This window comes from Ochotona princeps, chromosome 25, assembly GCF_030435755.1.
Source record: "Ochotona princeps isolate mOchPri1 chromosome 25, mOchPri1.hap1, whole genome shotgun sequence".
Lineage (NCBI taxonomy): Eukaryota > Metazoa > Chordata > Mammalia > Lagomorpha > Ochotonidae > Ochotona > Ochotona princeps.
Genome location: NC_080856.1, coordinates 215,581 through 239,514, shown reverse-complemented (window position 1 = coordinate 239,514; position 23,934 = coordinate 215,581). Strand labels below are relative to the sequence as shown.

Below are 23,934 nucleotides of genomic sequence, written 5' to 3'. Positions count from 1 at the left end.
TCTGAAAGGTAACAGTGACTAGAAATACTTGCAAGAAATTTATCACTTTTATTAAGAAACTGCAAAATTCATGATTAAAACTAAAGTCTGATGGATTGCCTCAAAAGTTAAAAAGTGGCTCTTTATCAGAAATAATGCTAGAGACTCATTCTCTCTGGCAAAACATTTAATTTACAAAATCTCCCTGTCCTCAATGCTCTGCTCAAGTAACTCCTAAGGCTGGAAGCCAAATTTGCTACTTACCCAGCTCAAAATCTGTACTCTCACTCAATGTGCTTTAGCTGCCCACACATCCTATGGCACTCCACTTCTGATCTTTTGTTCTTAAATCTTACTGCTGAATGAAAAGCTAGGGGGTTGGAAAAATAAAATCCCCGCTGTCCCTCCCCACCCTGTAATTTGTCAGTTCTCCTTTTTGGAGGACTCTGGAGAGGAGCAGGCTGAGGAATAACCACTGCTACTCTCAGGCTCCCAGGAGTCTTCTTTCCATCTGGAAAGACAGATCATTCCAGGTGCTTAAGGCATCATTACCACTTTCCCCTTAAGTAGGGTCTTTATTTCCTCTAAATGTAGATCGACTTTTCTTTATTCTTCTACCTCCAATTCCCCTGCAGTTTAGCTCACAAGAATAAAACGGAGTGCTTTTGGTAGCTGAAGCTCAGGGGGATGTCTCAGCATGATACTGAGAACAGACAAAGCCAGGCACATGGGATGTAAGATGACTCCACCAGCCACCGTGGCACTGGCTGCCCCAGGCAGCCTACTTCACAAAGTGAATTCTTTCATACTGCAATGGACAGCTCCTTGTACTTACTTCCTGAGCAGCCAATCTGGAAGGTGCTAAATCTCTAACACCTTTGTCTCCGACCATTAGGCAATCAAGACAATCAAGAAAGTAAAAAACTGGGTACCATGTTCTGGTGGTGATTTCAGGTCTGCACCCACAGTGTCCCTGCAGTCCTACTCTTGCTTGCAATCATACCAGGGTCTCTCCTCACTTGCATTCTTCCCAACTAGTTGAGGAAGAGTGGCGACACCTATCAGGCACTATTATCAGACAGTTTCGCAGGCAGGCATTCATTTATTCATGTAACATAAATCAGACACTGTGCTAAGGACTGGAGACACAGCAACAAACAGAATCCGACCTTTGTCCCCTCTAGTCCCTGGAATGTGTGGTGGGAAGAAGCTGCGGGAGACAGTGCAAGCAGAGAGGGACCCCTCCTCCACCGAGGCTCCTGACCAAGCCCTTCCTCTGCACGTGGTGTTTGCACTCACTTTCAGAAGTCAAACGCAGCCCTAATAAACAAGGACTGCACAGACCATTCTGTGTTCAAAACATGCACTGCCACTGGAGAGATCTCATCCCCCTTCTTTTCAGGAGAAAGGTTGGAATTACTCATAATTCTATTTACCTCAAGTCGAAGAGAAACAAAATGACAACTTTGCATCTTGACTTCAGTTCTCACAAGGTGGTTGTTCTCCGTGCGCATCTGTGAACCAGCCCAGGTCAGTGCCAGCTGATGAACATATGCACCAGCCTGCACAGGCAGCCCTGATGCTGACCACAGAAGGAATCCCTTCTGACCTGATGCTGCTCTCCTGTCTCTTCCTACTCTCTCCATATGCATCTGGCACTGGAGTGGAGCCAGCCAGAGGTAAGGTAAAAAAGAGAAAAATGTTTTCCAGAGAGGGAAATGGTCACAAAGACACTCAGCCCTACTTGGAGCTGGAACAGAACACAGCAGCATTTCTTCATGTTCACACCTACACAGTCAGTCATCCACAGATAGTCCTACTGTCAGAGTTGCACATTCTTTAATATCAATGTTTGTAAGAATTTATAACAAAATACATGGTACACAGCTATAAATACCCTATAAAAATCTACAAAAACATCCAGATGCCCCAAAGACTAGAAGCAGGCAGGTCTGAGATCACAGGTGTGCTCAGGAAGGGGAAGGAGCAAAGCCGGGCCAGAGGAGCGGGAGGGTGCCCCTGCAAAGACCTCAGCTGATTATCAGAAGCCTTTCAAAATATCCTGGGATCTTTTTAGGAAAACAGATGAGGTTTGCCAGAAGAAGGAGGGTTGTGGCACAAATCAGTTCAGCTTCTATGGTTTTCCTCTGCTCACACCACTAGCCAATTTCAAATATTGCAATGTTTCCTTTCAGTTAACTGGGCAGGAAGAAGGGAAACAATGCCACAACTTTATGGACTGTGTCTGCATCTTTAGAACTCGACACAAGCTTGTCCAATGCATGAATGGCTATTTAGATTGGATGAAAAGGAAAATAGATTACTGATTTTAAAAAAATGAAAAATATCTATAATGCGACAACAGCATTTTAGTGGAGAATATGTCACATTAAACTAACTTCATTCAGATGTCACTACTTTCTTGTTACCTCATCACGCCAGCCAAGCTGTTGCGTGTACAATGAGGGCCACACACCCTGCACGGCTGGGCTGGGGTCTGCCCCTTGCTGTCCGACCGGGGGAGAGCCGGATGTCTCAATCATCACACTCTTTGAGAAGCACAAAGGGAAAGGGGAGGTTCACTTACTAGACATTCTTCCCACTGTTGGCATGAGAATGGTCTCTATCAAAATCAGGCCACCAAAAGGAATGTGTGTGTATGCTAAATGGTTTTTTTTGTTTGTTTGTTTTAAGTACTAACTGGTGCCAGACACACTCCTTTCTATTCAACTCTAACGGGAGAAAAGCAGGTGCCAGGGCAATGTAGGCTGTGCCCTCTGGTGTCAGGCGCCCCCTTCTGCCCATGCTCATCCCTCTGTTAAGAATGGCTGGGATTTTCACACTTAGGGGATGTTACAAAGCTCTAAATTCAGATTCTATAGCCCCAAGGGCCCAGTTAAACGTAGTCTGTGTGCCTTCACCTGTCTCAACCAAAAAAACAAGAAAACCAATTTGTCCCTTCAACGTCAGAAGGGTGACTATGAAAGGTGACAGCCTATCAAGGAACCCCCAGAAACCTGTGCTGGATATCAGCCAACTAGCTCCCAGGGACAGTTGCTTCTAGTACCAGAAAGATTATGGAGCTTCTGCTGCATTCAGGAAGGCATTTGTGACACCATCTGTGTAAGGAACTGCATATTATTCCAAGGCCAGCAGCTTTGAGCCCAGGAAATGGGTTCCCACTAAAGTCAGCATTCTTGAGGCGAGCCCAAGTGGCAAGTGTTTAACGTCTAGAACGACACAGTGGGCTGTAGGTGAGTCCGGCAGAGATACCTGCCATGTTTTAGGCATCAAAGAAGCTGAGGCAGTCTCACCACCTTCCTCAAGTGACCTGGCGGGGACACATCCTCACGTTGGGCATGCCTGGGAGCCTTGTAGACCACATCTCAGGGAACACAATCTGCACCCAGGCAAAGGCCAGGCCCTTGTCTCCAGGCAGAAGCGAGGAAGTCTCGCTGGTTCCAGGAGAGGATGTTCGCATGTGAGGTTAATAGAAGCCAGCGGCTAAGCGAAGAAAGGGAAAACAGAACAACACTGACTTGTGCACACCATGCCCCCTGCACTGACAGCATTCCCCTCTCCAGAGTCTCCCTGGAGGGAATCCAAGCCTGTGTCAGGATCAGCAAAAACAGGTGGATTTCTCCTTACAACAAGCCCTTCCCCCAGCACCCAACACGAACACATGAGACCTTAGGGGCTAAAAAGAGAATTCACAGCTATAGTTGTGACTTGACCTGTCTGGCACATTGCATCCCCACACAATCTAGCTATTTAGCTTAACCAATTAGGACTATTGGTTATAAAGTCTTCAAGAGACCCCCTTTCTCACTTTGTCATCCTGTGACAGCCTGGCTGTGCCCACAGGTGCTGAGCAGGGCCAGCTGCTCTGGGCCACACTCCCCTCACCAACCCAGTCACAAGCGAATGGGCTGCATGGCAAGGCCTAGGGGTTCTCTTGTGCAAGCCACACAGAACCTTCCTTTCTTATCAGCACTGCACTTTGAGTTCCATTGTAGGACTCTTCAAGCACCAAAAGCAAAAGATGGGCAGAGCAGCTGATTTTTGCATGGGGGAAAGAAAGCAAAGTTGGGAAGGTGGGAGGAAGTGGTCTTGTTTGGCTCACAGGGAGTACTACAGCTTTCCCGGAATGTGGGAAGAAGCCCAGTCCTTAAGGGCCCAGTGCGATACGCTCCTTGCTCCCTCAGCTCCCCCTGGCCGTGGTGCCCATGATGTGACTTACTGCATGGGGGAACTGAGAAGGAAAGGGTGACAGGAGAAAACAAAGTCACAGATGGGAATCATCACAATAGCAACAGAAGATGTACTGTTCAACACTGTAGATACAAAATTAGTAGCTCTGGGGACATGTAATTCAAAACAAGTATAGTACCCAATTTTTTTGGTAAACAGCGTTGTTCTGTGTATAGAATCAGCCTCTTTTCTACTTTACAATTCAGGAATTTCTATTCCAAGCCTCTACAAACATTGTTTATAGGGCCATGAGAAATTTGAGACATCCCCTTTTGAGGCTCCTCTGGTCCAATACTGGGGATAATGGTGTGACACGGAGAGTTACCAGGCCCCTCTCTCACTCCGACCCTGGGATATCTCTTCCAGGCAGACCTCAGTTCTTCTTGTGGCATTTCTGGGGCTGACCTTCTGGGGTTCCCAGGCTGTTCCACACCTCTGTGTACAGCAAGGTCCCAATGAAGACAAGTGAGGTGCCCAGCCAGTGCCAGCTGGTGAAGGGGTTTTGGAAGTACAAGATGGAAAAGATGAGGCTCACAAACTTGCGCAGAGTCACAACGAGTGTCACCGTGAGGGAGGCACATTCCGTCGTGAGGATGAATACGCCCCGGATGCACACATACCTGGGCAGAAGGAGTTAAGGAAGGGCCTTGCCTCTGGGAGATCAGTGGGGGGAACTGGGGTGTGCTGGGCCTGCCCTGAGGCTCCTTTGCAGTGACACCCACAGGATTCCCGTCCTGTCACGCCACCCATAGACCCCACCTCAAGCCTGCCAGAAACCTCTTATTTCAGAGTCTTTCTATGGTTTACAATGAAGGCCACCTTCCAGGTAACGACAGGTGTCACTTAGTAAGGGAGGGCCCAGGTACCTACATTTTATCTTGTCTGCCATCTATCCACCACTCCTTCTAAAATGGGCTCTAACAGCACATCTGTGAATTGATTTTAAAGCATTATGTAGGGCTCAATGTGTTTCTCTATTTCAAAGACATAACAACTTTTCCAAGGCCATTCAAAATGGCCATTCATCAAAAACATCAAATCTTGATTAGTTTGGAATTTCAGAACTTTGTGGTAGCTGAGAACTATTGTAGGGTACTGCAAAATTCCAGTTAGAAATCAAACAATGCCTTTTTATCAATCAACAGGCTGTTCCACACCTGCCTGGAACATTTCCTGTTGCCCATGACCCAGTTACCTACTGCTGCTCCACTAATATCCCAATTGAAACCTGCAAAAGAGCTCCCTTTCCTACTTAAAAGTAGGTGAAAGCAAGGCAAGAAACCAAGTCATGTTCAAGAGAAAATAACAAAGATTTCTATGCCCAGATCCTGCAGAGCAGACACAGGGAAGTGCCAAGGATACTGAGTGACGACATTCATGAGGAGGTAGAACCACATGACGGGCACTGTCATGCCGACGACCGGGATTTCATACAATTCTGCAAAGATTGAGAGAGGACGTGGTTACATCAGCTGAACAAGGCTGTGCATGTAATGCTACAGCAACCTCCTCCAACGTGCAGAGGTGGACTCAGATCACACTTTACTGCCTTGGTTCCTGTCTGTCTTAGCCACAGTGTCACTGCTATCTTGGGCACTGTCAGGGAGCTTTGGCACTCTTGTGCTGATGCTTGGAAATGCCTTTCTGAGCAATTCATTCAGAGCCTTACAAACCTCCTTCACATGCTGCTTCATCACCTACTTTTTTTTTTGCCAGATGGGAGAGGCAGACAGTCGTAACTTCATAACTCATGCTCACGTAGCAAACTACAATCTACTGAGCACCTACTGCCATTCCAAAGATGCAATTACCACTGGACATACATGCTATGTTAAGCTTTGATTCAGTAAAGAAATATATGTATATAAATACTAATGTGTTCTTCGTGTATAAGTAGATAATGGGTGCTTTTAAGTTAAATGGCATTCTGTAGTGACTTTATCGAATAGCCACTTTAAAAAGAAGGAACCAGCTTTGTGACAGAGTAGGCTAAGCCTCTGACTGTAAAGCCGGCATCCCACACTGGCACAGGTTCATTCCAGATGTCCAATTTCGGACCCAGCTCTGAACTTATGACCAAGGAAGGCAGCAGGGGATGGCCCACTCTGTATCCAAGTGGGAGACATGGAGGAAGAGCTCTGCTTCTCCAGCTTCTCTGAAACCCTTTCAAATAAATAAGTAAATCTTGTTTTTTTGTTTTGTTTTGTTTTGAAAATAACACTGTAGTTACCTGAAACTAATTTTGCTTGTTCTTGCTGCCTGCTGCACCAGTAGCTGGGCTAAAAGCCACATCATCACTTTGCTCTCCTCCTGCCTGGCTCCAAGGCAGCCCAGGCTGCCCCTGTGAGCAGCTCTGCCTTTCCCAGAGGCAAAGGGTGAACTGCCGGGGCAGGGGAGCTGCACTGTTGCCTGGCTCTGCAAAGCCCCCAGGTTTGCACTGGGCCATTATTGTGGGCTTTCATTTTCTGAACACCAATGTCCTATTGTGATGCAAACATAAATTCTGAAGCAAAAACAAAAAACCTGAAGATACCTGCTTGCTTCACTTCAGCAACTGAGAAGGACCTGTAAAAGCTTCTCCAGCTGTGGGTACTGACCAGCCGCCCTGTTCTCCCAGCAAGCAGGGGATTTCAAGAGGGAAGATGGTTTGGATAAGAAAGACGCCATGGTCAAGTCCAATGAAACAGACTCTGCCTCAGAAACCATCAGGCAATCCTACTATGTAACCTCAAACTCACCGGATTTATTAAACAGAACTGCATGGTCGTAAATATCAGAGGCCAGGAAGATAAAACCAGGCAGCGGAAGGGCGTGCTATGGGAAAGAAAAAGAATTCATGTAAATTTCAATGTGGAAACAGCAAAGAACAATCGGAATAGATTCACAGTGACTTCAAGTTGCACGGGTTGTCCAACAAGCAGCATCAAGAGACTCATTAAGCTAAAGACATCCGGGGCCTCTGCTCCCTTACCATGTATGACATTTCTTGGACGCCTGCACTGTGGGATCTGATGGCCACTGCAGGCGCAACAGGAACTGCACCCAGTGTTCATCCCTCATGGACAAAGAATGGGGAAACAAAGATAACTGCTCCAAAACATGTTCCTACATCTCACTATTTTGAGAGAAGTGAAGCAAACAAAATAAACTTTAAATTGCTAGAGAACGCAGTGGCCGACTGCCCATAGTTTTAGAAAATACTGAGGATGACCTGCAGTCAGGGACAAAGCAATGAAGACAAGAACAGTGGAGGGGCCATGAAGGGAGGCCTGATGCTCTCATCTCCTCTCCCCACAGACAACAGATCACACCACATAGCCGCTGAGCAGGTACCATGTGCTATCTAGCAGTTTTTATGCTAAATCAGAGAGGTGAACAAAATAAAATGTTTAATGCTGTACAATTCCCTGCAACAGACTCCAGCTCCAATCAAGGCTTTCAAATTGCATGTCCGTAACTTCAGACCAAACATTTGGCAGTGAAGAAACCCAGAGCTGACCCCCAAACCTTGACCTTGGGGTGCTGTGCTTGGGTACTTCTCAGTAGGAAAGGGAGGCGGGCCAGGCGGGCGGTTTCCCAGAGAGGTCCCACACATACAGCTGATGCATCCCACTGTCACATGAAGGAAGCCCAGCAGGCAGGCTTGTGCCTTTCACCTCATCCCCTGAACCACCCCTCAGATGGCTGCCTGTACAGACTCCCCGTGGCACACGGCTTTGGGGAATTGCTTTCTTTCTCTTTCCATGTATCCATATTAGTCTTGGCCTGATGTCAGTCACAAGAATGTTGGGGGTTGGGGCTCCTGGTCCCTTGGGGTTGGCCCTTGTTAAATGACCAGGTTTCACTTGCATCTGTTCTTGGGAGGACCTTATGGTAGAGAACTGGGCTCTGTCCACACACTAGCCTCCTGTCCAACACTGTTTACCAAGAAGAAACTGAATTTCAGCCATATCAGACGGACAGCACATGTTTCTTGGAGCAACACATTACAACCTACGAGTCTTTATCTTCCACACGCTGGAGGAGCTGCTTACGTTATAAAACAAAGCTTCCTTGGAGTGTTTCCCAAATTGTTTGTAGAGAGTCTCTTGGAATATGCCCATCCTTGCTGACATCAACAGAGCAAAAGTCAGTGCCCCGATACCTACAAAAAAACCCCAGGTTACAAGACTGCATGTTAAACAACTTTCAGATGTGCTCTTAAAAAACACTTCATTTTTAAACTTCTACACATTTTATAAACAAATGAAGCCAGTCGCAGCATTTCCCATCCAGGCCTCTATAATTCTGTGCATCTCTCTTTTTATACTCATGTGCATATTTTTAACACTGGCTCAGGATCAGACTGTACACGTAATTGATAACTTGCTTTTCTCATCTTTTCCTTAAAGTCATTAAGATTTGTCAGAAGCATGGCTCAACGACTGCTTCTCTGTGATGTGGCTGTAACACACTTAATGTCTCATCATAGTAGAGTGGTTAGATCTGCAGTTCTTTCATCATTAACATCAACATATCCTTGAACACGGTATGTAAACAAAATGTTGATTATTTCTTTAGAATAAACTTTCTCAGATGGAATTATTGAGTGAAAGATGGAATTATTGGCCGTGAGCAGTTTAAAAACTTAATACATGGTCTTTTTCCAGAAAGGCTATATCAGTTAATCCCCTAAACAGTTCATATGAAGTGGATCTCTTACTATACCCTCAGTATCGATGTGACTATCATTTATCATTTTGCCAATATGATAGGCTAAAAATTAGAAGTTTTTGTATTTTGGTTTGAATTAGCATTTCTTTCATTAAAAATTAATGGATATTAATTTCCCTATAACTTATATGTTCATTGACTTTGCAATTCTTTTCTCATAATTCAAAGCATTTTCTTAATATCTCATGAACACCTTTCTATGCCAAGAAACAAGGAGAGGCGCCAGCCCTCTGGAATAGTGGTTTAAGCCACTGCCTGTGGCGTTTGAGTACAGACTACCACTGTCTAGTTCTCTGCTAGTGCACCTGGGAAAACAGAAGAGGATGGCACTAGTGCTTGGGCCAGTGCACCTGCATGGGAAAACTGAACAAGTGCCTGGCTTCACACTGACTCATTTCCGGCCTCTGCAGCCATTGATGGAGTGAGCCAGCAGAATGAAGATCTCTCTCTCTCCCTGTAACTCTGCCTTTCAGAATTCTGAAATTTTCAGGGGAAAAAAAAAAGAATGAAGAACACAGTTAGAGAACTGTGCTATTGCTATCTCTCTCTCTCATATGGCCACTCTATTTTACTGCTATCATCAAAACTGCCTGGAAAAAGGGTCATATTCCGATCAAACAATGGGAGAATGAATCGCTACTGGAGTTGTCTAATTAATTCCACAGAGCTACTTGTCTTTTTCAAATTCCCCAGGAGATTTTGATGATCAGACCAATTAGGGAACTTTGCCATATGGAACAGCTAACTTAAGAAAATAAGCCTAAGATTTTGAAATGGGTCACCGGAAAATTGAGCCAACTGCTCTAACGTGCACCACTTCTGCAGAAACTTAGCCCACACGGGTAACGCTGCAAGCCCTGCTCTCAAAGAGGGAGCTGAGCAAGCAGACACACACCTCCCCCTCCACGCCAGGGGTGAGCATAGACAAGACGGACAAGGCTGTGGAACACACTGCCTTGGATACTTGGGCACCAAGGTTCAGAGGGACATGACTCCATGTGCCCCTCTTCCATAGATCATCTATGTAGTGGAAGCTCCTGGCCCAGAGATACGTCCCTCAGAAGAAAACTTAGTAGACACAATGGCAGAGGAATTAGTTCTACCGTAATTACTGTACTTGCCTAGTAACCACCACGCAAATGCCTGGAATCCATCACTTTCCCCCAAGCTGGACTGGTTAGAAGTCTAGGAAAAAAGAAAACATACTAGGTACAGAGACCAGAACTACAAAGACACCAAAGTATGAGGGAACTATTTATGCTATTCATTTCCCACTATTCTTTCAGAGATTTGAATCCTCACATTACATAATTTACTTCATTTAGTGCCTCGTAGCTGGCACCCATGGCAAGTCATAAATATAAATGATTTGTGAGCTGATTCTTACCACCTGCTTAGCTGACATGAACGTGCAAATAAATATCCCCACGGACACCAAGGCAATGGAGGTATATTTGAATATACTATACCTGCAAAAATAAGAACAAAAACAGGTGCACATTTCCAGTGCTATGTACAGTCAGGGTTTATGTGGTGGAATCTGGGTTCTGACTGTTCTCCAAACATCTCACCCACATATTGTTTACAGTGGCTACTTCTAACAGAGACACACTAGACTCCCACATCCCACTCTCTCAAGAGGCCAATGAAAACTTGACATCAAATCTAGGTCAAGAGACACCTATGTCACTCAGGAGGCGCAAGAGATTATCAGGAAATGATCTGTTTACCCACTCTCTGGGGAAGGGTATTTTGGTCTTATATCTCTGAATAACTTTAGTGTTAATTTTAAATGCTGGTACAGTTAGAAGAATATTCAATTTCTAGAACTGTGGGGAACAATAAGTTGCATTTCATATGAACTAAAATAGTATTAAAAATCCTTTTAGAGTCTTGTTGATTGAATACAAGGTTGTAGCAAAACTTTAAAAAAAAATTAAAACTCATAACATGAGCCATGTGAGTTTCTTTTATTTCATTAAGATTTACATATCTGAAAGGCAGGGAAAGAGCAAGAGCAAACGTACAATTCCATCAACTGACTCTGCCCAAATGGCCATAATAACCCAGGCAGGCCAGGCTGAAATCTCCATCCAGGTCTTCCACATGGGTGGCAGGTGTCCAATCACTTAGGTCATCAATTACAGCCTTCCCAGGCTCATGAGCAGGGAGCTGGATGGGGAGTGGAGCCCCTTCAGCCTGAACTAGTGCTCATACGGGATGCTGGTGTTGCAGACAGCAGATTAACATGCTGTACCACAACAAAGGTGCCACATTTCAGAGCATTAAAAAATGTGACAAGTAAGACTGAGGAACCAAACCCATGATTTTATTTATTTTTTAAGTTATCTAAATTTAAATTAGCCACATATGACTAGTGGTCGCCATATTGCTTAGAAGTTCTATGTTAACTGGTTTGGCAGGTTAGCATGGTACTAAAGATGCATTCAATCATGACAAGAACTAATTCGTTTATACAAAGAGGGCACTATTCCAAAGCCTCTTACCTGGTCAAGTGCCTTGGAAAACTGCATCACAAGTATCAGTGTTAGAGAAAGAACTAAGGGGGCAAACTCTTCACCACTGTGAGGAAAGGAATCCGGGTGACTAGTTTATGGATGGATGGTGGTGCAGGATATTATTTCCATGTGTAGAAAATAAGTTTACCTTTTCTTCAGAATGATAATTCCTAGAATCATGTTGGCAATCAGAGAACCCTGTGAAAGACAGCAGTGACCAAGCTTTAGTGTACAGGGGAGAGAAAATTCCAGAGGGTTATGAAGACGGACCAATCAATCTACACGGAATGTAGTGCCAAGAGAAATCATTAATAATGTTCAGTCATTTCCTACTGTGGTGAAAAGTGCAACCCCTGAACGTCTATCATGTACAATGATAACAAATGACTGAAGTGGATTATTACTTCTCAATGACTGGTTACAGCTGACACTACAACTAGCAGGAATAACTGATACATGGACTTATTTTTGTCGAAGTTCCCAGAAGTCATAGTTACAAGAACTTTTAATGAGTGTCTCCCCACCTCCAAATAATGGAAAAAGTCATGTCGGGATGTCCTTCTTCCCCGGAAGGGTGTCAATCAACCATCAAGTGATTACTAAAGTCTACTATGTGTTTAGTGTTTGGAAGATCACTATAAGTTTTGGGAATGTTCCATCAGAAATAGCACATTCAATCTCATAAAAGTCTCAGACTACACAGAAATGTTGTCATTCCAATTATCACCCATCGTGCATTGTTCCATAATCTAACTGTGTTCCCCTGAAGTTCTGCTTCCTCTCAGGGAACATTCTGGACACATCTCCATGCCGCAGGCAAAGAAGAAACCCTCAGTGCTCTGAGAGAAACTTAGCACCATCAAGAATCTCCTTTTATTATCTCAAGTTTCTGCTTTAAAAACACAGTCTGAGAAGCATTTGTGTCACGCACAAGAAACAAATGTAATTTTACGGAAAAAAGAAACAAGTGATAATAAACAAGTTAAATCACATTAGTAACAACTATGAATATAAAATCCACAGATGAAAGAAACTGAAATAAAATCTGTCTCAGAGAAATTTTCATTGCCTTTTTATTAATAGCCCACAAGCCTCAGACAAATCGAAGTAAACCATCCACTTGCATGCCCTTTTTCTGCCTGCCTTGTCACAGGACAGTCATTTTTGTTCACATACTTCCACATCGGTTCTTGTTCCCGAGACTTCACTTCCTACACGACCTATCTCCTTTGGTCACTTGCTCCTTCCTCCCACCCACTTAATGGCATTTGTCAGAGCATGCACTTACGGATCTAAACACCATGTGCAGGGGCATGGCAATGTTGAGATTCAGGGCATAATTGTTGACCACACTGACGGTGAAGAACATGGTCACCATTACGGCGTAATATCTAAAATGCAGAAAGCAGTACATCACACAGAAGCCAGCAGTTCAAGAAAATCCAGAAAGGGAAGGATGCAACTAATTTTAACAATACTAACCTTATTTTTGCTGTATTAAAAGGCTGTATCACTATTATCACAAAGTCAAATACAAAGGGCACAGAAAAATACTTCACAAAGCCAGCTAACATGGGAAAAGTCTGAATTGTGAAAGATTTTAAAAGAAACTCAACTGTAATATTTTTCAAGGATACATAGCAGGTCAGAACTAAGCTCTGAAGAACCTGTAAATGGTAACTGCTTTTAGGTATTTCCTATTTACACATATTTACGCTATCTACTTTTATTGTTTCTAAAGAAAACATATGCTAAGTTTATGTTACTTTAGGAAGACTAGACAACAGGCATTGCAACAAAGGCTATACCTGCAGAGTCTGGGAAGTCTGAGCAACTTGCCAATGAGTGCAGCTCATAGCATTACACACATACAACATTTTAGGCTTACTAAACTCCATCTACAGCTTCCTCACAGCCTCCAAATAACACTCTGATGGGGAGCTGACAGGGTTTCCTTGCAAATTTTCCCAGGCGTCTTGAGGAGATGCCATTTGGAGATCAAGAGAGTGTATCAAATTCTTTAGGATAATTACTTCAACTATTCCATGTTGCTATCTACGTAGTACTACCTGGACACTGCTCACGGAAACACATGATATGAAAGAGATTTTGATCAAGGTTTCATATACAGAGAATAAAATAGCCATCCCAGATAGGACACACAAGAGAGGCATGGCAGTTAGGGCAGGATCATGGACAAGCTCAAACAAAAGACTGGGTAGTTAGGTTTTCATTGCCAACAACCTGGTTACCAACAAGAGGAGGGCGACAGGACGCAAGGTGAAAATAAAAGTGGGAGGGATGAAAGAGGGGCAGGCAGCTCAGGTACGGCCAAAAAAATAACAGTGAATTTGCTTCTGACCTGAGCAAGAGGTTGGGGCATGGGAGGAAGCGGGGATAGAGGCGGGTGGGAAAGCCCAGTGCTGGGGCTTCCACTGTGACAGGACACTAACCTTTAGGAACAGCAAGTTTTAGGCAGCTACTAAAACCAATGCAAAACTAACAAAAGAGTACTTAGAACATACGGCATTCCATTGCAGAATGTAAAAACACAGCATTAATAACAAGACGTAGCTTGACTTTCCAAAGCAGGCTGTTGAGGAATACAGCAGAAGGACATGAATCTAGTCATACCCGAATGTTACTCTCGGGGGGTTAGCTGCCACTTGGGACAACTCTGTCACATGTTCTAGTGCCTGAGATCAGGTGCTAGCTGCCCACTTTTGATTCAGCTTCCTGCCATGTGCCTGGGAAGAAGCAAATGATGGCCCAAACACTTTTATCTCTAGTCTCTCCCAACAAACATGTTGACTTCTCAATGCACTGCTTATTAGAACAACTCCCCTATTTCATAATTGGCCACATGGACTAGTAACCTGTTTGGCAGATCTGAACTTGTAGGAAGAAGTCTGGTGTCAATAATTTTGATTTGGTTTGCCTTTCATTTTCTTTTCAAGTGAAATGCACATTTATAAAGTGACAGTATATAAACAAGATTATGTAGCACTAATTTGTCATTCCCAGAGTATATGATAACATTACCAATTCAGAGGAAAGCATATAGGAATACTAAAAAGTTATGGTCACACCAGACTGTCTTGTCTTATCCTATTCATTCTCCTCATTTTGAGGGAATTATAGTCTGTGGAAAGTGGAATTAAAAGATACATTTGTCTTCACAGGACAGAAAAGGAAAGGAAAAAAATGCACGCTATGAAAACATATTGACAAAGATCTTGTAAAAGAATATCCCATGGTTAAAACCCAAAAAGTAAGAGACTACAATACGCTGTACCTTAGTGGGATAGCTGGTGACTTCCTTCCCAAATCAGCTTCAAAGAGGAAACCTTCTACAGCAATAAATAAAAACTGTGCAAACGTCACAATGTTCCCGCATCCTGGATGCTTCCTGCATAGGGATTAAGAAGACATGAGGCACGAAAGCTGAGATGAACGGCACTGGCGTCACTTCCATGTACGGTTCCAGGAAAACAGGAACAGGGACCTCTCCTGCAGCGCTCCCAGCCTGTGGATCTCACAGAGGCGGCACTGTATCTTAGCAGAAAATGTCAAACTTCCTCCATCACTTCTTCATAGCTGTGGCATGGTCCTCTGACATAATCCTTGCTCCTCAAATACAATAAAGCTTTCCTAATGAGCTGAAGGAAACTGGCTATTTATTCTTTTATTTTATTATTTTTTTTTATTTTTATTACAAAGCCAGATATACAGAGAGGAGGAGAGACAGAGAGAAAGATCCTCCGTCCGATGATTCACTCCCCAAGTGAGCCGCAACAGCCGGCGCTGTGCCGATCTGAAGCCAGGAACCAGGAACCTCCTCCAGGTCTCCCACATGGGTGCAGGGTCCCAAGGCTCCGGGCCGTCCTCGACTGCCCTCCCAAGCCACAAGCAGGGAGCTGGATGGGAAGTGGGGCTGCCAGGATCAGAACCGGTGCCCATATGGGTCCCGGCGCGTTCAAGGTGAGGACTCCAGCTGCTAGGCCACGCCGCCGAGCCCTGGCTATTTATTCTTAAAGGGAATCTCACTTAACTAGCCCTGTGAGTTCTCATCAACCTAGAAGCACAGCCCATGGACAGAGATGCTCACGTCTTCCAGCGTGTTTCTAATTCCTTCTGAACAGGCATCACTGAATGCTCCCAAAGCAAGAAATGTACACACTGCTGACGACATGGCCATGACTTCCGACAGGTCCCCTCAAAGGGGCAAAATCTGGTTCTCGAGATGGGAAGAAAATCTTAATCTTATTTGTAAGTATAAAACACAAATACACAGGCCCAGCATTACCTGTGTATTTTACCCTGTGGCTAAAATCCTCACCTTGCAAATGCCAGGATCCCATATGGCTGCCTGTTTGTGTCCTGGTTGCTCTACTTCGCTTCCAGTTCCCTGCTTGTGGCTTGGGAACGCAGTGGAGGATGGCCTAAACCCTGTGCCCTCTCTATAAATATCTTTCCAATACCGTAAATAAATCTTTTTTTTTTAAAAAAATACAAACACATATTTCTTTGCATAAACCAGTGAGTACTACACCTGTGGAGGGGGTGCAGGGAAAAGGGTCTAAGGGGGACTCTGTGTACAGTGTGTTAAGCCGCTGCTGGCGATGTCTACATCCCATATTTGAGTGCCGCTTCTGTTTCCAATCCAGTTTCCTGATCATGTGCCCTCTGCCAGGAAGCAGATGATGGCTCAAGCAATTGGGTCCACAAAGAATTCCTAGATCCTGGCTTTGGCCTGGGCCAGCCCTAGTTGTTATAGCCATTTGAAGAGTGAACAAGTGGATACGGTATCTCTCTCTCTCTCTGCTTTTCATATAAATGAACTTAAACAACAAAAATAACATGAGAAAACATGGCCACAAAGGAGGCAATCATGGAAGAGCGCGGAGAAACAGCCTATACTTTCCTAACCTCCACAGCTGCTACCTCAGTGTTCCTTACACATTAGGAATTCTTAGAATCCTTGAACCCAACTCATTGTCTTCAGTCATCTATGTAACGGCTGGGGAAATCTCACAGTGACTGTTAGGAACAAATAAATAAAGTAAGAAAAAAATCTCTTCCCTTATGGAATACTTGGGGAAACGAGATCCCCAAAGTGTGTAAGCTTTCATTTTTTTTAAAAGATTTATTTATTTATTTTTAAAGATTTATTTATTTTATTACAAAGTCAGATACACAGAGAGGAGGAGAGACAGAGAGGAAGATCTCCCGTCCGATGATTCACTCCCCAAGTGAGCCACAACGGCCGGTGCTGAGCCGATCCGAAGCCGGGAACCAGGAACCTCCTCTGGGTCTCCCACGCAGGTGCAGGGTCCCAAGGCTCCGGGCCGTCCTGACTGCTTTCCCAGGCCACAAGCAGGGAGCTGGATGGGAAGTGGAGCTGCCGGGATTAGAACCGGCGCCCATATGGGATCCTGGGGCTTTCAAGGCGAGGACTTTAGCCGCTAGGCCACTCCGCCAGGCCCTCATTATTTTTTTTAACATTTATTTTACTTTTTACTTGAAGTGTAGATTTAAAGAGAGAAATCTTCCACCCAATGGTTCACTCCCCAAATGGCCACAATGGCCAGGCTTGGGCCAGTCTGAGGCCAGGAGTCTGGAGCTCCCTCTGTCTCTCAGATGGGTGCAGGGGCCGGGGGTCAGTCATCTTAGTGCTTTCTCAGGCACATCAGTAGGAACTGGAAGTGCAGCAGCCCCTGTGGGACGCCAGCACTGCATGCACTGGTCCTGGGGGATTTTCTTCAGCTTGTGCCTCACTCTGATCTGCCTGCTCTGTCATTGCAAGGGATGCAGAGAGAGGAGGGGAAAGGGTGAGAGAGGGAGGAAGAGAAAGGGGGAGAAAGAGAGGAAGGGGGGGTAGAGAGAGGGAGAGAGAGAGACAAAGAGACAGACAGACACAGTAAGCAAGCAGTGATCCTCACTCTCCTGAAACTTCCAGATTCCCTGCATCACCCTTCCAGCCTCCAGCATTTATATTTTCTTCTTCACCTGAGACATTTGTTTACCTGAGGCTCATAAAGAGAAGGATTTAGCTACATTACTACACACTAGCACTATGTTATTTATAAAAACCAACACCTTTATCTATTGATAGTACTGATATCAAGCAGCAACACTAAGAAAAACAATTTCTTAAATACACGTTTCAGGTGAAATAGCAGACAACTGCAGTCCCAAGCAAAGCTGCACAGCAAGGCTTTCCGCTGAGGCTGCCTAGGTAGGCCTTCCTAAAACCCACCACTCTAGATGCAATCGAACAATTTCTCTTTGGATCCTTATGTTCAAAAGGCACAGGCTAAACTTTGCATGAACCCATACAAGATATTTGTTTCATTCAAAGAGCTAACCAAAGTCACTAGCTTAACTATGAACAACAGGAGAAGGAATTCGAGGTCTAGATGGTGCCTCACAAAATGTTTTCAACCATGGCCTGGAGGCTCGTTAATAACTCCTAGCTGGGGCCCCTAGCGGCTAAAGTCCTCGCTTTGAATGCACTGGGATCCCATATGGGCGCCGGTTCTAATCCTGGCAGCTCCACTTCCCATCCAGCTCCCTACTTGTGGCCTGGAAAAGCAGCTGAAGTCGGCCCAACGCCTTGGGACCCTGCTCCCATGTGGAAGACCTGGAAGAAGCTCCTGACTCCTGGCTTTGGGTCGGCACAGCACTGGCCATTCCAGTTGCTTGGGGAGTAAATCATCGGATGGAAGATCTTCCTCACTGTCTCTCCTCCTCTCTCTATATCTGACTTTGTGGTAAAAATAAAATAAATCTTAAAAAAAAAAATCCTAGCCCTAAGGAGACTCATTCTCTCAGCTCTGATTAATCTGGGTTGGGGCCTTGGAATCTTCCTCTTTTTTTTATTATTTATTATTTTTAATTCATTAATTACATTGTATTATGTGACACAGTTTCATAGGTACTTGGGTTCTCCCCACCCCTCCCCAAACCCTCCCACCATGGTGGATTCCTCCACCTTGTTGCATAACCACAGCTCAAGTTCAGTTGAGATTCCCCCATTGCAAGCGTATACCAAACATAGAGTCCGGCATCTTATTGTCCAGTCAAGTTCAACAGCTTCTTAGGTATACCCTCTCTGGTCTGAAGACAGAGCCAGCAGAGTATCATCCCAGTCAATTAAAAGCTCCAACATACCATCAGCAAAAATTTACATCATTATGGAATTAATTGACATAGTAATGAATAACCAATATGTTAAAAGTAAATGCGAGTTCCTAGCCACCTTCTGTGACCACCTCATTGACATTTCAATTTTAGTTTATACACAACATATAACATACGTAACATAACATGTTATACATAACATCGTATCATCTTAAATTAAGGCAAACATGTGGTATTTAACCTTTTGGGATTGGCTCATTTCCCTTAGCATTATGGTTTCCAGTTTGGCCCATTTGGCCACAAAGAACTGCATTTTGTTTTTTTTAATAGCTGAGTAGTATTCCATGGAGTAGATGAATCATAGCTTTCTTATCCAATCCTCTGTTGATGGGCATTTTGGCTGCTTCCATGTTTTTGCAATTACTGATTGTGCTGCTACGAACATAGGAGTGCCATGTTGGTTTCTCATAAAACAATTGTTCTGGATATATTCCTAGGAGTGCTATTGCTGGATCATACGGTATGTTGATTTTGAGTTGTTTGAATATTCTCCATAGTGATTTCCATAGAGGCTGTACCAGCCTGCAGCCCCACCAGCAGTGGAGTAGGGAACAAACCCAAATGGCAAATAAACATATGAAAAAATGCTCAAGTTCCCTGGCAATAAGGGAAATCCAAATTAAAACATCAATGAGGTACCACCTAACGCCAGTAAGACTGGCCCACATGAATAAAAGCACCAACAACAACTTGTTGGCGAGGTTGCGGGGAATCTTCCTCTTAGAGTTCCCCCAGCTGACTATAATGTGCAGCCTCGTAGGGAACCACCAACTGAGATTTGGGCAAGGGGCTGGAAGTACACGTGTATATGTGGTGTGTGACCCATGGCTGAGGATCCCTGTGCTCCCCGGTGGCTGCAGGGACACACTGACCTGCAGGACCAGTTTAGAGCTGGTGCTAGGTACAGCTGGTAAAACTTCCACTTGTAGCACCAGCATCCTACATGGGCACCACTTCAAGTCGAGGCTACTGCTCTACTTCCAATCCTGTTCCCTGTTAATGTACTTGGGAAAGCAGCAGAAGATAGTTCAAGGACTTGGGCCCCTACACCCACCTGTGAGCCTGGGAAGAAGCTCTTGGCTTTGGACCAGCCCACCTGCAAGCATTATAGGCAGCTGGGGAGTGAACAAGCAGATAGAATACTCCTCTCTATCCTTCCCTTTCTCGATTCCAAATAAATAAATCTTTTTAAAAAATCTAGATCTGTCATTTATCATGTAGCAGTGGAGTTTTACCAATTCATTTAAGTGTTTTTTTTTTTTTTCTAATTGGAATTAGTAGTTATCTCAATGGTATATTAACCAGTAAGGCAGTTCTGGAAAGCACTTAATGCATGCCTCACACAGCCTGGAAAAAGCAAAGTGCACCATCAAATGACCAGTACTTAGGGCCTTGCCATAACTAAAGGTCTTCAGTGTCAGCAAACCACCTTGCAAAGACACTCATTCAGACTGACCATTGTTTCCTCATCTGCAAAAGTGGTGGTACTGAGAGTTCAATGGGGAACTAAACACGAAAAGCCAAGTGCAAGACTTAGCAAAGTCTCTTTGTTTTCCCTGCCATTTTCGCTTTACCAGTCCTGCAGCCAAAATGAAAGGACAATGTCTGAAAATATAATGAGTAGCATAAGGGGCCATTTTTAGGGTGCTCCCAACAAGAATGAGCTCTCACCCTATTGTCCAGGAAATGCCAACATGAGGCATGAGCAAGAAAGAGCCCAGCAGCGTGGCAGGGCTGGTTGCAGGACAGACACGTCCTGTCTGCCTGAATGCCCGACTCTTAGGCGCAGCATCTGGCTTCCACTGAATAAATGTAGGATGCCTAACTTGAAGCAAAGTTGATGCAGAATATTAGCATTTATACACAAGATAAAAAGCAACTGTTCATTTCCAAAATATGACTGGCCTACTGGTATATTCTCTGCAACATTTTTAGAAAGAAGCCTCAATACATTTATGCTTTATCTTTATTTTATGGAGGCAGGTTTTATTATGCCTGTATTTATTGCTGAAGACACTGAAGGCCATATGGCACTCAGCCACGTCAGTCTCCTGAGGCCTCATGACAAACAAACGGTGTTGCATACAACCTTGTCATTACTTTGTAATTTAGCCGTCACCATTACATAATTTAAAATACCCCCCAAAGAAATCCCAGGTCCCTAGGAGTCAGTACTCCTTACTCAATACTCCCTAGAACATCGGACAACCCCTCTTGCTTTTACCTCTTCCACAGGATTTTAAAATCTCCTTTATGTGTTCACACAATTCAATTTTTTTAAATCAACCTACAGGGCATTTTAGGAACACACACTGTTGGTAGTTTTATTTATTTTCACTTAAATAATTCATCTTAGAACTTCAGAGTAAAAGCTTAGGCTTTCTTCCCTAAATTTCTTAATATAACATTCACTTTGAACTTAACTTCTCAGGAGCTAATCACTGACTAAAAATAATTCCCCTTACTCTCAATTCTGTTCGGCAAAAATTTGATATTTTTTTTAATCCCCATCACACCAACTTTGACAAGACTGAGTTGGGCAGCCAGTTTATGACTTTTCTTCTTCTAGAGAGAGAACCTGACTTGCACTTGGCTGCAAGAGGAAATGGGAAAAAGAAAACGCCTCAGATGGTTTTCCTGCTGTCAGACGTGGGATGCTGCTCCTGCTTAGCTACGTGTCAAGGCAGAGCAGGAGCTCTCCAAGGGGAGGATTACAGTTCTATCCAGACTGGGAACCTGCTCAAGTCTGCATGGTGTTTTACATGTTTCCAATGGTTCCCATTATATGCATAAAAAGTCAGGCAGAAAAAAACTCAGTTTCTTTCCCAAGTTGAGGAAACGGGAAAAATAGTCTTTTTTTACTACAAATCCGTCACTTGAGCTGATATATTTTGTGCATCATTTGTCATTGATGAAGGCACCTGTTGGTTCTCAGGAAGATGGATAAAAGCACAGTTGCTGCTGTAAAAATTTAAAAGCATTTCACCTGTGATGTCCCCTGTTAAACTCAAAACTCCAAGGCCAGATGTAGAAGGAGCCTTCACAGTCACCTGGTCTAACCAGTTCTCGTGGGACTGATCACTGGCAGAGGCTGGTACTTGTCCTTGCAATTCTTGAAAGTGCTGCTGGCAAACCACTGATTATATTAATAAATGAGCCACCTCACTGTTTTATGGCAACCCATTACTGTATGGAAAAGTGCAGATTTACCAAAAAAGTAAATAAGGCAAGATGATGTATTCAAAGTGCTCTTAATCAAAGCTCCTGTGATGCAAAGAAACTTTCATAAAATTATATTTACCCTGACTTTGCAGGACCAGCTCCTAAAGTAAGATTTACCTATCTTAAAACAAAGTCGTAAGAAAGGCCAACTGCCCTTTGGCTGCTCTAAGCAGCAAGCATGAATGTATCTCATTGAACCCTTCAAAACGATCAGTCTCAAAGAACCAGCCGAGATCAATTCCGCCAACGCTTATCTAGAAAAGGGGAATTTCTGCTGGCAGCATGTCCTCCTGTCAGCCAGTCTTTGGCAAGATTTAATGTAATGGCATATTCATAACAGAGAAATTACACTATTATTCTCTGCCTTCATTTCCACAGCTAGCCTGCTTGTGTCATTATTATATCTTAAAAATTAATTTCCAAATGGCTTTCCTTGGACATATATCGAATTTACAGCCATATATATATACATATTTTCATGTCTTTCATCTCCTAATCCTAAGAGAAATAACAGCTCTGTATCAATACTTTGTACCTAACAAAACAGAAGACAGAAGACTCTGAAACAGCAAATATTAACCTTCTACAGTCTACCTGAAGTAAACTGGTCACTTCCCAACCACTTAATCGATGGTATCAAATAAAATATACTTTAATAGGAGGCACTTCATGAAGCACTGGGTGACCAAAATGCGGGCTGCTCAAGTCCACACTAACGGGTGCTGTGGCTGTGCCGCTTTGTGAGCAGGACACTTCATTCTTGTGCAAGGCGAGCGTTGTGACGGTCAGTGGACACCAGGTGCGATGCAGCATGGACACTGGTTTTAAGGCAGGGACAGCCTGCAGCACTCCGCCTGGGTCTCCTCCTCACCGGCCTTTGCACATCCTTACTCCACACTGCTGGCCGGCCTCAACGAAGTCAATCTAGTTTCCCTTTTTGGGGGGCAAGGGTGATGAAGCTGTACCTCAAAATGTATGCGCCCCAAATTAGACTTATTACATCTTCAAGTCAGAAACGTTCCCTAAGGTTACCCATACACACTATCAACGTGTTCCATATCTTTGAGGGGTGCGTCAGAGCCAAGACCCATAATCATCTCTAAAGACAATTTAAAAATACAGTGTTGTGCAGGGCACTGTATAGAAACGATGCTTTCTGGGCGGCGCGTCCCCATCGTCAGGCTGCGATGGGGAGGCCCCTGGGTTCGGCCAGCTCCTGCCCGCGGTGTCGCGAGCCCAAAGAGCTCAGCCTTCAGCACCCGGGTGCAGCGGGCACCGCAGGCGACAGCAACTCCGAGGGTCGCTTCCGGGACGCCACACCGCCCGCCCCCAGCCCGGGAGGGGGCTCCTCTGCTCCGGCCCGGGTCGGGTCGGGTCGGGTCACTCACCGGGCTAAGAGTTCCAGGAACACTACGTTGCTGCAGCAGCCGGCAAACACCAGAACCACGGCCAAGGCCGGGTGCATGGCCGGTGAGCGGGCAGGGGGGCGAGCGCGCCCAAGAGGCGCCGCCTAATCCTCTGCCTCGGGAAGCCGGCTTGAGGTCCGTGCCGCGGCACGGAACATCGGCAACGCTCCTGGACGCCGCTCTCCCCGGGGGCCGCCACGACACTAGAGACCGGGGAGCCGTAGTTCGCAGTCAGCTCGGCCCCATTCATCCCAGGGGGCGTCTCGGGCCAAGCTGGACTACATGTCCCAGGATGCCGCGCGCTCACGTCGGCCCATGACGTGTCCTCGTTGCCCGGCAGCGCTGCGGCCGCCGGGCGGGCGAGGGGCCCGAGTGCTTCGCGCGGCCGGCGGCCGAGGGGCCTTCTGGGAAGTCAGGTCCGATTTGGTGTTCGCGCGAGAGCGCGACCGTGAGCGCCTGTGGAGACGGGGGCGACCGCGGCCTTCCCAGGCTGAGTTCTCTGCGCTTGAGAGCGGTCGTCGCAGGAGCTGCGAGGTGGGCCGGAATGGGCGTGCTCGGCGTCTCTGAGCCCGGGCTGTGGTGCTGTCCCCGCTGCCTGGCCGTTCGATGCGTGTAAACGCCTCCCTGGCAGGTTTGTAATG

At 45.1% G+C, this 23,934-nt stretch overlaps 1 protein-coding gene across 2 annotated transcripts; it reads right to left on the bottom strand.

Moving 5' to 3' along the window:
* Positions 1 to 3,367: 3,367 nt before the first annotated feature.
* On the bottom strand, positions 3,368 to 23,644 carry SLC35B4 (solute carrier family 35 member B4). 2 transcript variants are annotated; one of them, XM_004598185.3, is made up of 10 exons: positions 23,276 to 23,640; positions 14,758 to 14,871; positions 12,751 to 12,853; positions 11,611 to 11,660; positions 10,331 to 10,412; positions 10,065 to 10,128; positions 8,265 to 8,374; positions 6,969 to 7,044; positions 5,593 to 5,668; positions 3,368 to 4,850 (listed from the first exon to the last, which is right to left on the bottom strand). In XM_004598185.3, exons 1-10 carry the CDS (start codon positions 23,350 to 23,352, stop codon positions 4,604 to 4,606), a joined length of 999 nt encoding a protein of 332 aa, XP_004598242.1. In that variant the 5' UTR covers positions 23,353 to 23,640; the 3' UTR covers positions 3,368 to 4,603. The 2 variants fall into 2 exon arrangements, with proteins under 2 accessions (XP_004598242.1, XP_058510982.1); XM_058654999.1 differs by lacking the exon at positions 14,758 to 14,871 and having other exon boundaries at positions 23,276 to 23,644.
* Positions 23,645 to 23,934: the final 290 nt, after the last annotated feature.

Bases quoted from the DNA above. Each gene is read 5' to 3' on its own strand.
- SLC35B4 (XM_004598185.3), bottom strand. From the start codon at position 23,352: ATGCACCCGGCCTTGGCCGTGGTTCTGGTGTTTGCCGGCTGCTGCAGC. The intron at 10,413-11,610 runs GTAAACTTATTT...TTATTTTTGCAG, and splicing joins ATTATCATTCTGAAGAAAAG to GTATAGTATATTCAAATATA. The intron at 5,669-6,968 runs GTGAGTTTGAGG...CAATCTTTGCAG, and splicing joins AGTTCTGTTTAATAAATCCG to AATTGTATGAAATCCCGGTC.